The sequence below is a fragment of the Bombina bombina genome, chromosome 12 (assembly GCF_027579735.1).
Source record: "Bombina bombina isolate aBomBom1 chromosome 12, aBomBom1.pri, whole genome shotgun sequence".
Lineage (NCBI taxonomy): Eukaryota > Metazoa > Chordata > Amphibia > Anura > Bombinatoridae > Bombina > Bombina bombina.
In genome coordinates, this window is record NC_069510.1 from 77,499,541 (window position 1) to 77,515,253 (window position 15,713).

Here is a 15,713-nt window from a genome sequence, read left to right on the forward strand (position 1 = left end):
AAGGGCCTCCCTGATGTACTTGGCGCCACAAAATCACGCACCTCCTGAGCGGGAGGCGAAGATACTGACACGTGAGGAGAGTTAGTCGGCATAACTTCCCCCTCGTTGTCTGGTGATAATTTCTTTACATGTAAAGATTGACTTTTATTTAAAGTAACATCAATGCAATTAGTACACAAATTTCTATTGGGCTCCACATTGGCCTTTAAACATAGTGAACAAAGAGATTAATCTGAGTCAGACATGTTTAAACAGACTAGCAATGAGACTAGCAAGCTTGGAAATACTTTTCTAAATAAATTTACAAGCAATATAAAAAACGCTACTGTGCCTTTAAGAAGCACAAAAAGCTGTCACAGTTGAAATAACAATGAACCAAAATAGTTATAGCAACCAATTTTTTCACAGTAAATGTATTAAGTTAGCAAAGGATTGCACCCACCAGAAAATGGATGATTAACCCCTTAATACCCAAAAACGGATAACAATTTAATAATTAACGTTTTTAACACAGTCAAAACACACTGTCACAGGTCTGCTGTGACTGATTACCTCCCTCAAAATGAATTTTGAAGACCCCTGAGCTCTCTAGAGATGATCTGGATCATGGAGGATGAAGTAGACAGATTGTGACTGAATTTTTAAAGCGCAAAAAAAGCGCTAAAATAGGCCCCTCCCACTCATATTACAACAGTGGAGAAGCTCAGATAACTGTTTCTATGCAGAAAACAAAGATGGCCATGTGGTAAAAATCATGCCCCAATAAGTTTTATCACCAAGTACCTCACAAAAAACGATTAACATGCCATTAAACGTTTTGAACATACATTTTAAAAGTTATGAAGTGTTATTAATAAGCCTGCTACCAGTCGCTTTTACTGCAGTTAAGGCTCATACATTATTTCAGTATTAACAGTATTTTCAGAGTCAATTCCATTCCTTAGAAAAATACATTCAGTGTACACACACTCATCAGCCTAATACCAGTCGCTATCACTGCATTTAAGGCTGAACTTACGTTACATTGGTATCAGCAGTATTTTGTCAGTCAATTCCATTCCTCAGAAAAATAATTTACTGCACATACCTCGTTTGCAGGGGGGCCCTGCATGCTATTCCCCTTTTCTGAAGTTACCTCACTCCTCAGATAAGAACAGCCAGTGGATCTTAGTTACGTCTGCTAAGATCATAGAAAACGCAGGCAGATTCTTCTTCTAATGCTGCCTGAGAACAAACAGCACACTCCGGTGCCATTTAAAATAACAAACTTTTGATTGAAGAAATAAACTAAGTTAAAAAACACCACAGACCTCTCACAGCGACCTATCTTTAGTTAGGCTGCAAGAGAATGACTGAATATGACATGTGAGGGGAGGAGCTATATAGCAGCTCTGCTTGGGTGATCCTCTTGCAGCTTCCTGTTAGGAAGAGATATATTCCATAAGTAATGGATGACCCGTGGACTGACTACACTTAACAAGAGAAATTAGTTTTTTTTTTAATTTCCCAGGTAAGTTTTGATTTAGTTTAAGATAGGGATCTTGTAATTTTAATTTAAAGCTAGGGGGTTGTTAGGTTTAGGGGTTAATAGTTTAATTTAGTTTTTTGCAATGTGAAGGGCTGTTGGTTTAGGGCAGAGCTTTCCAAACTTTTCATGTTGGCGACACACTTTTTAGACCTACATCATTTCGCGACACAGTAATTCAGTTGTACTGGCAAACAGGAGGTTAAACTAACTTGTTTTAAGAGATACGGACACATACATAAATGATATAATAATGAAATGTATTTACAAGTAACAGTAAGTATGTGCAAGAATTAAAAAAAGTTTAATAACACCAATAGCTACTTACTATTTTAATGGGATGTATGAGGTTGATGGGATGAACACAATTTCTGAATATTTGGTGGAATATTAGCTAAAGACACTCGCATTTAATCATCAAGCATTTTTAAGCTTCCCCTTCCTATCCATATATCAGGAGCAGCAATGCACTACTGGGAGCTAGCTGCAGAAAAAAACCCACTGACTTCTGACTTCAGCTCAGCGTTTAAGCTGCCACCCTAAGAGCTCTGTGAGTCCGATTGACTACTGCCTGCGCTGCAAACACACTGCTGTCCCACTCACTGACTACACATGCAGTCACGAGTCAATTAAGGAGACTACGCGTGCAGTCAGGAGCCAATGTGCCGCCAATGGGAATAGTTTCAGTTCCCACTGAGCTGCACCAATAGGTTAAGATGATCTGTGACCCCCTAGGTATCAATCACGTGTCAACCATGTGATATGCGTAGCAGGCAGGCGGAAAGTCAGAAACCAAAAAAATTTTTTAAAAAAATTGGTGCTGAAGCAGGGACACACCAACACACTGCCGCCGACACACTAGTGTGTCCCGACACACAGTTTGGAAAGCACTGGTTTAGAGGTTAATAGGTTTATTTAGTGGCAGTGATGTGGGAGGCCAAAGGTTTAGGTGTTAATAACTTTATTTAGTGGCGGCGATATCGGGGAGCGTCTAATTAGGGGTTAATGACTTTAATATAGTGTTTGCGATGCAGGAAAGCCTCGTTTTAATAGGTAGTTTATGGGTGTTAGTGTACTTTGTAACAGTTTAGTTATGAGTTTTGTGGTGCAAAACTCATAACTACTGGTCTCAGATTGCGGAACGGATCATGTCGGTATAGGCTGTAACACAAGCTTTTTAGCTTCACTGCAAAACTTGTAATGGCAGCTCTATGGAAATACCATGCAAAAACGTAATTTTTTTGAGTGCGGGACTGATGCTGCGTTACAGGCTAAAATGTTTGCGGTACAGCTATACCGACATGACTCGTAATGGTTGCGTTCCGGTTTTAACGCTGAAATGGCCATTTTTTCAGCGTTCAAACATGAACGCAAAACTTGTAATCTAGGTGATAATTAGTTAAATAAAGTCCACCTGTGTGCAATGTAAGTGTCACATTATCTGTATCATGATCTCAGTATATATATATACACCTGTTCTAAAAGGCCCCAGAATCTGCAACACCACCGAGCAATCGGCTCCATGAAGACCAAGGAAATCTCCAAACAGGTCAGGGACAAAGATGTGGAGAAGTACAGATTAGTACAGACCAGGGTTGAGTTATAAAAAAATATCAGAACCTCTGAACATCCCATTATTAAAAAATGGAAAGAAAATGGCCCTACAACAAACCGGCAATAGAGAAAAACGGTGTAAATCACACAAAAGGCTTCAGAACTTCACAGCTGTTGGTCTCTATAGAAAGCTTATCCTTTGTTATGTAACAGGATAAACCACAGCATCAGTCTTTAGAATATCAAGGAGTAAATGCAGTCAGAGCACAATAAGTAATTAATTTGCGGTAACTTTAGTTGTTACCCCTGCCTGCTCCGAGTTCGTAAAGTTCACAGGTAGTGTAGACTCATACACTTACCCTCACTGTGTAGAAAGCTCTCTGTCAGCATTAGCCTGTCCAATCAAACTGGCATAAACATCCTCTTTCAGACGCCCGGTGCAATCCATTACTTGATTTATTTGCTGTGTTGCCAATCAAAAACCTATGCATCTCTAAAAGTAAGATTGAGCAATAAATGGTACTTATTTCATTGCGGTATGAAGGTATGATTGACGGCTCCTGCTAGCCGATTGGCCGCGTGTGAGCAGGGGGCAGCATTGCACAAGCATTTCACTGTGCATTTAGCAAGGTCGAACGGACATGATTTGTTACAGCGAATCATGTCCGCTCGACCTTTAATAAATCTACCCCTTTGCATCTTCAAAGTGGTAGGCATGTTGTGTAAATCAAATGATACAAAACCCCAAAAATTCTAATTCCAGGTTGTAATGCAACAAAATAGGTAAAAAGGTGGTGACTAAAAAAGGGGGTGAATACTTTTGCTAGGCACTGTATCATTTGCCTTCCAATCAAAGATTGGACCTAGCAAGAAAAACGTACCTGAGAATGTTTAGGGACACATTCTGTTTCCAAGGGCTGTCCTTTCTCATTCCGATGCCAAAACCTGAACGGAAGAAGAGCTCACCCGTCGTAACAAGGTCACACTTCTGAGAAGCTTCGAACTCCAACACAGCCGAGTCCCAAATAAAGGCGTGTAGCTTACTGAGGAGCATCAGATTGTGTTAATTAATGACAACAATATTCATAAACAATACATACTGATTACCGACATCATATTATACATACAGACAAAATATTATACATAACAATACATGAAATAAAGTTTACAAGAGCACTGTATAAAAAAGAAATGAGGAATTTCTAAGAGGAAAACTGAATAATAATTTCAAAATTAATAATTATTTTAAAATATGTTGAAATAAATTTTCCGCATGTATTAAAAATTATTAAAAAAACCCACCTGTACTCTTAGACCTTATGGTTGCCATGTAAGAAACTGTATATGCATCTTCAGGGCTGTTAAGGTGCAGGCTTTGCCAACCTGAAATCATTAGTTCTGGATGACTGACAAGCCCTGCTCTCATGCAGTTGGTTGTATAAGAGCAGGGGGCAGGGCTGCACAGGCATTTGCTTGTACAATGTTAAATTCTTTGAGCCTATGCGGTATTGGAGGCCCCAAAGGCATGCAGACAATTCCCATGTCTGGGTAACTTAAAGGGACAGTCTACTCCAGAATTGTTATTGTTTTAAAAGATAATGGGGCTGATATAACAAGCCCCGTATTGACCTGTTTCTATGCGAGCCTTTTTAGCCTATGCACCATATGGCTGATTTTACTGACTACCCAGCTAAAAATTAGCCAGTATTATAAATGTTCGATTTTTATTGCACAGATTATCATTAAAGCAAGCCAGGACATTCTAGTCAAAATTAAACTTTCATGATTCAGAAAGGGAATGCAATTTTAAACAACATTCCAATTCACTTTTATCATCAAAATTGCTTTGTTCTCTTGGTATTCTTTGTTGAATGCTAAACCTAGGTAGGCTCATATGCTAATTTCTAAAACCTTGAAGGCCGCCCCTTATTTCAATGCATTGGGTAGTTTTTCACAGCCAGAGGGCGTAAGTTCAAGTGAAACATACAGATAACATTGTGACCACGCCCGTGGATTTACAAGTGAGAGGTCACTGATTGGCTAAATGAAAGTCTGTCAAAAGAACTGAAATAAGGGGGCAGTCTGCGAAGGCTTAGATACAAGGTAATCACAGAGGTAAAAAAGTGTATTAATATAACCGTGTTGGTTATGCAAAACGGGAATGGGTAATAAAGAGATTATCTTATCTTTTTAAACAATAACAATTCTGGAGTACACAGTCCCTTTAAATACATACTATGTTAAATTATGCAATTAATTTATGCTTCAGGTAGGTGAAAATGATATATTATTAGACAATAGTACACTGCCCCCATCCGGCTACTTCATAATGCCACCCGGCTAGTAAAACATTTCTGTGGAGAACACTGTGATATACAATTGTATGTAATGAGACAGTTGTCTTACTTATCTCGCACAGCCTGTATAGCTTCTGCAGCACTCTCATAGTTGTGCTTTTCCATGTGACGATACATTGTACTGAGTTCAACCTGCCGTCTAAAGTAAATATCGACAGAGCTTTGCTTCACTGTAGCATAAATAAATTTGTCACTTGGATTCCGAAGCTGCAGGGGAAAAAAAAAAAGCAAATTTAGAAAATAAGTAGTACATTAAAGGGACATGAAACCCAAATATTTTATTTCATGATTCAGACAGAACATACAATTTAAAAAAAAAAAAAAATCAATTTATTTCTATTATTAGATTTTGCTTTGTTCTTTTAGTATTCCTTGTTGAAAAAAATACCTAGGTAGGTTGTGTGCAACTGCTGCCATCTAGTGCCATTGCTAATGTGTAACGTTCTTGCATATAGTGCTGCAGACACGTGCACACTCCTGAGCTTACTTTCCTGCTTTTCAACAAAAGATACCAAGAAAACAAAGAATCACAATTTGATAATAGAAGTTAACTGAAAAGTTGTTGAAAACTGTATGCTCTATCTGAATCATAAAAGAAAAAACTATGGGGTTTATGTCGCTTTAAAGAAAAAAAAGCACCATTTGTCATGATCCAGACAGCATTATGTGAACAAACAGATATTTGGGAGCCATATAAAGAATTAGAAGCCTGTTAACCAAAGCAGCAATTATAAAATAAATACATAAATAAAACATGCATGGAAAAATGCCACTTGATACTTGAAAGAGAGACTTTGGCCTCTATTTATGAAAGGTCTTGCGGACCTGATCCGACAGTGCGGATCAGGTCCGCAAGACCTCACTGAATACGGAGAGCAATACGCTCTCCGTATTCAGCATTGCACCAGCAGCTCACAAGAGCTGCTGGTGCAACGCCGCCCCCTGCAGACTCGCGGCCAATAGGCCGCCAGCAGGGAGGTGTCAATCAACCCGATCGGGTTGCTTTCCGGGGATGTCTGTCCGCCTGCTCAGAGCAGGTGGACAGGGTTATGGAGCAGCGGTCTTTAGACCGCTGCTCCATATATATATATGTAACAAAGGTAAATGCACTCTCAGGTCTTCCACAAATTTCTTTATTGGAACGTTTTCGGGGTTCACAACCCCTTCATCAGCATAAATTAACAAGCCAAACTCAAACAATTTATAGTGCTTTAACAAATCACTCACCAAACAGGTGTTGCTCCAAAGTGCGCCAAACATTGAGTGTGGAACGCATCTTGCGTTCCACTGTGCTAAAGCCTACCGGAAGTGCTATAATCTCACTTCCGGTTTCGCGGCTATATAGAACTAAGTGTACAAGCTATAATGTCACAATTCCACATCTACTTTATCATCTAAATGTGTAATAAACAAGAGGTGACACAGACTAAAGAATATTTGAAAAAATACGTTAGATCGCCATAATGCTATTCATAATCGGCTGATCTAGTGCTTTTGTGTATACAAATCACCATAGCTACTGTAGGCATGGTGATGATAAACAAGCATTGATTGTGTCACAACGCTGTGATCTGTTGCATAGTGCAGCCCACTAACATATCATATTGTGACAAAACGTGATAATCATACTTAATCACAATGAAGTGTTGTTTAAAACAATATTATATATGTGTAAGGATATGTAAAAGGATAAATTCATAAACAAAAAATGGTTTTTTTTGCTGTACTTGTTATCAATTGATGTAATGATGTTAAATGACTTTTAAATAAAATTGGCACTTTTCCTGGCTGTACGTCTTCAATCTCACCTTCTAGTATTGTATATATTGGTAATATATTGGGACCAATTGGGAGAAAAATTAATTCACATCACCAAAATAATGTATATATGTATCCAGATACTTTTGTACTGCATTTATGGTTACATACTACAAAGCCTGCTGAAGATATTCACCTAATTTGACAGTGAAATATCTAGGAGATTAGCAAGCTTCTATAGAGAAGAACATATGTGCTTCTATCTGCAATCTCATGTCAGGCAATATGGAGTGGTGTATAAGTATAGACATTGTATCCGTTATAAATTCATCATTATCACAATTGTAAACAAAATTAGACTTGACCAACTAGTAAAAAAGCCAAGTATAATCAAACAAAGATTGTCCATCTTGTTACGCCCTCGCATTTAGAGGTAATTTAATGGCTTCCCAATTCAAGGTTTAAGGTGCATGGGTAGGTAATTATGCCTCAGGGACCAGGCTTCCACTACCCCGTTGAGGGCAATTACCCCCATTAGGGTGTGTCGTAAGCGACCAGCCGACAAACCTCATTAGAGCAATGGGGCTGGAAGCTACACGTAGCCACTATGACCCTGGGTTATACCCCAGGTACGTAGCACTGCCTTGTGGGATCAAACAAGGTTTTTAAAATCTGGGGTAGTGTTTAGTCCACCAGGATGGATAGTTCCAAGTTTGAAGATCCACTGAGCTTCACGTTTAAGCAGTATCTTGCTCCTGTCTCCTCCCCGATCCAATGGGGGTATATGGTCAATGAGGATGTAGCGTATCGAAGAAACAGAGTGGCCTTGTTTGGCACAGTGACGTGCCACAGGTTGTTCGGATTCCCCTTATTTCAGTGCAGATCTTATTGCATGCCTGTGGTTTGCCATTCGTTCACGTAACGTGCCTGTGGTTTTACCCACATAGAAGCACGAGCATGGGCAAAAAAGGAGGTATACTACATGTGTAGTAGTACACGTAATGGAATGTTTAATCACATATCTCCTATTTGTGTGTGGGTGATGAAAGGTTTTGGTGCTGACCAGACCGTTGCAGGTTGTGCAGCCTAAGCACCTATATGATCCTTTGATGTTGATTGTAGCCCCAGTGGTGTAACTAGATTTCTGATCTGTTCGCATAAGGAGGTCCTTAAGGTTGGTACCCCTCCTAAATCCCACCATAGGTTGTAGCTGTTGGGTGAATGTTAATTTTGGATCAGATGCCATTATGGGCCAGTGCTGATGTAAAATTCGTCCCGTGTTCTTTGTAGCTGGGGTAAATGTTGTAGACATAATCAACTTATTACTTGTGCCTCTCTTCTGTGTGGGCTTAATCAGATCATTTTGGGTGAGTGTGGATACTGTGGTCATGGTACTTTGGATAATCGATGGTTTATACCCCCTTTCACGGAATCTCTCTCCCACTCCTGTCAGTTGGGAGACCCCAGTATATGCGTCTGAATTGTTTCTCATTGTTCTTATAAACTGAGACTTAACTATGCCCTCTAGAAGGGCAGGAGGATGGCAACTGTCCGCTCTCAATATGGAGTTACGGTCAGTTTGTTTATGATATAGTGTAGTACCCAGTTGGTGTGCATTTTTAAAGACCGTCAGGTCCAGAAAGTTGATAGTCTGTCTATCAACAGTCATCTTGAATTTTACATTGCTGGTGGCCATGTTGTAACTTTCAAACCAAGTTTGGAGGTCCTCCATGGTCCCCCGCCATACAATAAAGATGTCGTCAATGAATCTATAATAGCAGATCACTGCTGAATTAATAGAATTCCATAGATATAGATTTTCAAATTGAGACATGTATATATTGGCATATGCGGGGGCCATGGAGGACCCCATGGCCGTACCAGCTGTCTGTAAATAAAACTTACTTTCAAATCTGAAGTAATTTTTATACAAACAGTATTCAATTAGAGAGAGGAAATATTCAACCGGTGGACCCTCATACAGAGGGTTGTTAGTGATGTGTTCCTGTACAGCTTTAAGGCCCTCAGTGTGGGGAATAATAGTATACAGACTGTTGACGTCCAGACAGACCAAAAGGTCATCATGCTGGACGTCAACAGTCCGTATTTTACGAATAAAGTCCCCTGTGTCCATAATGTATGACTTAATTTCCTTTACTACAGGTTGTAGTAGTATATCAACCAGTTGAGCTACCGGTTGTGTCAGCGAATCCCTCGCCGACACAATGGGCCTGCCTGGTGGATGGTCCAATGTTTTATGTATCTTGGGAATGGAATATAGGATAGGTATTTTTGGATAAGACGTGGAGCAAAAGTCACGAATATGCTCAGACAACCAACTATGTTCAAAGCCCATCTGGATCAGAGCATCCAGTTGTGCTTTAAACCTCATAGTGGGGTCATTGGGCAACTCAGTGTAAGTCTGTGTGTCAGTCAACTGAGTCAAGATGTCAGCTTGGTAATCTCTATAGTTCAATATCACAATGGCCCCGCCTTTATCGGCGGGCCTAATGGCTATAGAGGGGTCATCCTGAAGGGTCTTTATCGCTAGACGTTCACCTCTGGACAAGTTATGTGTCCATAGGGATTGGTGTCTAGCTGCTTCTAGATCCTGAGTGACCAATCTAACAAATGTTTTTGTACTCGGACTACAGTTAGTCGGTTCAAAATTGCTAGCTGAAGCTTTAAATTTAGAATAGGGTAGGGCATTTTTTTTATTTTGGGGGTCTTTGTTATTTTATTAGGGGGCTTAGAGTAGGTGTAATTAGTTTAAAACTGTTGTAATATTTTTCTAATGTAATATTTTATTATTTTTTGTAACTTAGTTCTTTTTTATTTTTTTGTACTTTAGTTAGTTTATTTAATTGTAGTTATTTGTAGGTATTGTATTTAATTAATGTATTGATAGTGTAGTGTTAGGTTTAATTGTATTTATTTGTAGGTATTTAATTTAATTTATTTATTGATAGTGTAGTGTTAGGTTTAATTGTAACAGGTTAGGATTTATTTTACAGGTAATTTTGTAATTATTTTAACTATTTTAGCTATTAAATAGTTCTTAACTATTTAATAGCTATTGTACCTGGTTAAAATAAATACAAAGTTACCTGTAAAATAAATATAAATCCTAAAATAGCTATAATATAATTATAATTTATATTGTAGCTATATTAGGGTTTATTTTACAGGTAAGTATTTAGCTTTAAATAGGAATAATTTATTTAATAAGAGTTAATTTATTTCGTTAGATTTAAATTATATTTAATTTAGTGGGGTGTTAGGGTTATGGTTAGACTTAGCTTTAGGAGTTAATAAATTTATTACAGTAGCGGTGAGCTCCTGTCGGCAGATTAGGGGTTAATACTTGAAGTTAGGTGTCGGCAATGTTAGGGAGGGCAGATTAGGGGTTAATACTATTTATTATAGGGTTATTGAGGCGGGAGTGAGGCGGATTAGGGGTTAATACATTTATTATAGTAGCGCTCAGGTCCGGTCGGCAGATTAGGGGTTAATAAGTGTAGTTAGGTGGAGGCGACGTTGGAGGCGGCAGATTAGGGGTTAATAAATATAATATAGGGGTCGGCGATGTTAGGGCAGCAGATTAGGGGTACATAGGGATAATGTAGGTGGCGGGGGTGTACGGAGCGGCAGATTAGGGGTTAATAATAATATGCAGGGGTCAGCGATAGCGGGGGCGGCAGATTAGGGGTTAATAAGTGTAAGGTTAGGGGTGTTTAGACTCGGGGTACATGTTAGAGTGTTAGGTGCAGACGTAGGAAGTGTTTCCCCATAGACAACAATGGGGCTGCGTTAGGAGCTGAACGCTGATTTTTTGCAGGTGTTAGGTTTTTTTTCAGCTCAAACAGCCCCATTGTTTTCTATGGGGGAATCGTGCACGAGCACATTTTTGAAGCTGGCCGCGTCCATAAGCACCGCTGGTATCGAGAGTTGAAGTTGCTGTAAATATGCTATACGCTCCCTTTTTGGAGCCTAACGCAGCCATTCTGTGAACTCTAAATACCAGCGGTATTTAAAAGGTGCGGCCAGAAAAAAGCAAGCGTAGCTAACGCACCCCTTTGGCCGCAGAACTCTAAATCTAGGCGTTAGTAAATAAAGAAACTTGCAGCCCTTGTTAATAAACTATAAATTCACAAGTTGCCTCTCCCAGTGTCAAGCCCCATAGAGTATAACGTTATATGTTAGGCAATATGAATAAACATAGGTCTCTCAGCTCTGATATACCAAGTCTCCTCAGAATAAAAGACTGAACATACCTCAATGCTGCTTGTAGCATGACACCGTTCTCCACACTGAAGATTTCTCTTGCACTACCTTCAGAAATTCTGTGGGAACCAACATGGATCTTAGTTACATCTGCTAAGATCATCAACCTCAGGGCATAAATCTTCTCATATCTCCCTGAGGAAAATAGTACTCACCCGTACCATTTAAAATAAAAAACTTCTTGATTGAAGAATCTAAAACTAACACCTCGCTTTACCTCTTCCTATTACTAACACAGGCAAAGAGAATAACTGGGGGTGGAGGGAAGGGAGGAGCTATATATACAGATCTGCTGTGGTGCTCTTTGCCACTTCCTGTTAGCAGGAGGTTAATATCCCACAAGTAAGGATGAAATCTGTGGACTCGTCATATCTTTGTAAAAGAAAGAAATATTAACAGACAAAAAATGTAAAATTACACTCAGCTAGATACATCAGTAATAATTGTTTAAATTTAGGAAGACATTATTTGGATATTTTAACAGCAGAATGAATATTCCCCTTGACATTTGTTCTGTTATTTCACAGTTTCTATAGAGATAAATGTAACTTTCATATGTGTATATATATATATATATATATATATATATATATACACACAAACTCAATTACAGAATCCGCCCTCCTGGGTCAACCACCTGTACTATCACTCCAATATTATTCCCAACACACTAACAGTGAAGTCACATGATTTTTTTAAAAAAAGTTAAATTTAATTGATGTTTCGGTGATGTTTCGGTGATGTATTCTCCGCTTCTCCAGAACCTATATATATATATATATATATATATATATAACATTTGAATATTACATTTGAACACTGATTCAATAGACCGACAATGAAGGCCATAAGAATACAATATAGTATAGTATAATATATAGTATTTAAAACGAAACATTTAAGAACCAAATACTACATTGTAAAAACCGAAATGTACTCTTTTTTTTGTAAAAATGAATGTTAAATCATTAGAGAACATTCAGCCTGACTTATAACAAAATTTGTTATTTTTTTAATGAATGAGATAAAAACGATGCACATTTTTAAAAATAAGAAAAAGGAGAGAATCAGAAAAAGTGAAAAAAAGAGATTGGAATATATTGAGGTAATTACAAGCAATAGTTTGATAAAACAAAATTGAAGACATTAGAGATTTTATGTCACATCAATTTCAATAAACCATCAGACCCATTATACACAAAAAAATCATTTTCAACTAGTATTTGTTCCCACTTTACACACCAATATATATAATTTAAGGGACAGTTTGCACCACTTTTCATATAACTGCCTGTAATAGACATTACTATAAAGACTAATATGCACAGATACTGATCTAAAAATCCAGTATAAAACCTTTTATAAACTATTTAGAAGCTTCCAGTTTAGCACTGTTCATAAGGTTAGGCTGGGACACCCACTGAAAGGGGCAGAAGCTTCCAGTTTAGCACTGCTCATAAGGTTAGGCTGGGACACCCACTGAAAGGGGCTGAGAAAGCAGAAAGAGCAGACACACACCCTCCCCTGCATATGAAAACACCCTTTACACAAACAGAAACAGCAGGAATCTGTAGACTTCAGTCTACATCTGATACCTTGGGGCTGAAAATCAGCCCAATGTTATTAAAAAATGAGCAAAACTATACATTGTTACAAAAACACTCCCAGATGGGCTGTATAATATAATATACAAAACATTTATGCAAAGAAAAATCTAGTGTACAATATCCCTTTAATATATATCAGGGCTCAAAATTTCCACTCGCCCATTAACCATCGGCGAGTGGAAATTTAACTGTGGCGAGTGAAAATTAGTGAGTGAAGTTGAATCAAAATTCACTCCCTGTTGGGTGTTGTAAGTAGCAAAGTTAGCACATTGTGTTTGCTAAATGTACACTCCTACTGCCGCACTGACACACATTTTAGGCTATGTTCTGAAAATATTATCTGAAGGGATATAATATATACATGAAAGGGCAAGGATGTGTTATTCCTCTATAGCTGTGGGGACCCCATTAGTGCTTACAACGTTACTTCTGAGAAGCTAAACAGAGGCAGAAAGTGGGATTAGAGAGGAAAAGTGAAAGTGGAGAAGAATCAGTTAAGAGAGAGTGGAGTGAAAATAAAAGAAATAAAAAAGATATATAAGAGAGGAGAAAGAGGGTAAAGAAGATATTGCCTGAGAGAGAAGGGATCTCTTATGACCTTCCGTGACTGCCAGCACTCTCTGCATTCTGTCAGTTCAACAACATCCTTTTTCCATCCAGCTGTTGTCTTCCCCAAAAACAGAATTTATGCTTACCTGATAAATTACTTTCTCCAACGGTGTGTCCGGTCCACGGCGTCATCCTTACTTGTGGGATATTCTCTTCCCCAACAGGAAATGGCAAAGAGTCCCAGCAAAGCTGGCCATATAGTCCCTCCTAGGCTCCGCCCACCCCAGTCATTCGACCGACGGACAGGAGGAAATATATATAGGAGAAACCATATGGTACCGTGGTGACTGTAGTTAGAGAAAATAATTCATCAGACCTGATTAAAAAACCAGGGCGGGCCGTGGACCGGACACACCGTTGGAGAAAGTAATTTATCAGGTAAGCATAAATTCTGTTTTCTCCAACATTGGTGTGTCCGGTCCACGGCGTCATCCTTACTTGTGGGAACCAATACCAAAGCTTTAGGACACGGATGAAGGGAGGGAGCAAATCAGGTTACCTAAACGGAAGGCACCAGAGCTTGCAAAACCTTTCTCCCAAAAATAGCCTCCGAAGAAGCAAAAGTATCAAATTTGTAAAATTTGGCAAAAGTGTGCAGTGAAGACCAAGTCGCTGCCTTACATATCTGGTCAACAGAAGCCTCGTTCTTGAAGGCCCATGTGGAAGCCACAGCCCTAGTGGAGTGAGCTGTGATTCTTTCAGGAGGCTGCCGTCCGGCAGTCTCATAAGCCAATCGGATAATGCTTTTAAGCCAAAAGGAAAGAGAGGTAGCAGTCGCTTTTTGACCTCTCCTTTTACCAGAATAAACAACAAACAAGGAAGATGTTTGTCTGAAATCTTTAGTAGCCTCTAAATAGAACTTTAGAGCACGGACAACGTCCAAATTGTGTAACAAACGTTCCTTCTTTGAAACTGGATTCGGACACAAAGAAGGTACAACTATCTCCTGGTTAATATTTTTGTTAGAAACAACTTTCGGAAGAAAACCAGGCTTAGTACGCAAAACCACCTTATCTGCATGGAACACCAGATAGGGCGGAGAACACTGCAGAGCAGATAACTCTGAAACTCTTCTAGCAGAAGAAATAGCAACCAAAAACAAAACATTCCAAGATAGTAACTTAATATCTATGGAATGTAAAGGTTCAAACGGAACCCCTTGAAGAACTGAAAGAACTAGATTTAGACTCCAGGGAGGAGTCAAAGGTCTGTAAACAGGCTTGATCCTAACCAGAGCCTGAACAAATGCTTGAACATCTGGCACAGCTGCCAGTCTTTTGTGCAGTAAAACAGATAAAGCAGAGATCTGTCCCTTTAGAGAACTTGCAGATAATCCTTTCTCCAAACCTTCTTGTAGAAAGGATAGAATCTTAGGAATTTTTATCTTGTTCCATGGGAATCCTTTGGATTCACACCAACAGATATATTTTTTCCATATTTTATGGTAAATTTTTCTAGTTACAGGTTTTCTAGCCTGAATCAGAGTATCTATTACAGAATCTGAAAACCCACGCTTTGATAAAATCAAGCGTTCAATCTCCAAGCCGTCAGTTGGAGGGAAACCAGATTCGGATGTTCGAATGGACCCTGAACAAGAAGGTCCCGTCTCAAAGGTAGCTTCTATGGTGGAGCCGATGACATATTCACCAGGTCTGCATACCAAGTCCTGCGTGGCCATGCAGGAGCTATCAAGATCACTGAGGCCCTCTCCTGATTGATCCTGGCTACCAGCCTGGGAATGAGAGGAAACGGTGGGAATACATAAGCTAGGTTGAAAGTCCAAGGTGCTACTAGTGCATCTACTAGGGTCGCCTTTGGATCCCTGGATCTGGACCCGTAGCAAGGAACCTTGAAGTTCTGACGAGACGCCATCAGATCCATGTCTGGAATGCCCCATAATTGAGTTATTTGGGCAAAGATTTCCGGATGGAGTTCCCACTCCCCCGGATGGAATGTCTGACGACTCAGAAAATCCGCTTCCCAATTTTCCACTCCTGGGATGTGGATCGCAGACAAGTG

At 39.2% G+C, this 15,713-nt stretch overlaps 1 protein-coding gene across 3 annotated transcripts in view; it reads right to left on the bottom strand.

Annotated features, from left to right (window-relative positions):
• Nucleotides 1-15,713, bottom strand: part of LOC128643047 (glutamate receptor ionotropic, NMDA 1-like) — a 382,985-nt gene that overhangs the window by 88,045 nt on the left and 279,227 nt on the right. For all 3 annotated transcript variants that reach the window (XM_053695973.1, XM_053695975.1, XM_053695972.1), the window contains 2 exons: nucleotides 5,486-5,643; nucleotides 3,961-4,122 (listed from right to left, as the gene is read on the bottom strand). In XM_053695973.1, the coding sequence (XP_053551948.1) occupies nucleotides 3,961-4,122; nucleotides 5,486-5,643 (320 nt within the window). The remainder of the gene's footprint in view (nucleotides 1-3,960; nucleotides 4,123-5,485; nucleotides 5,644-15,713) is intronic.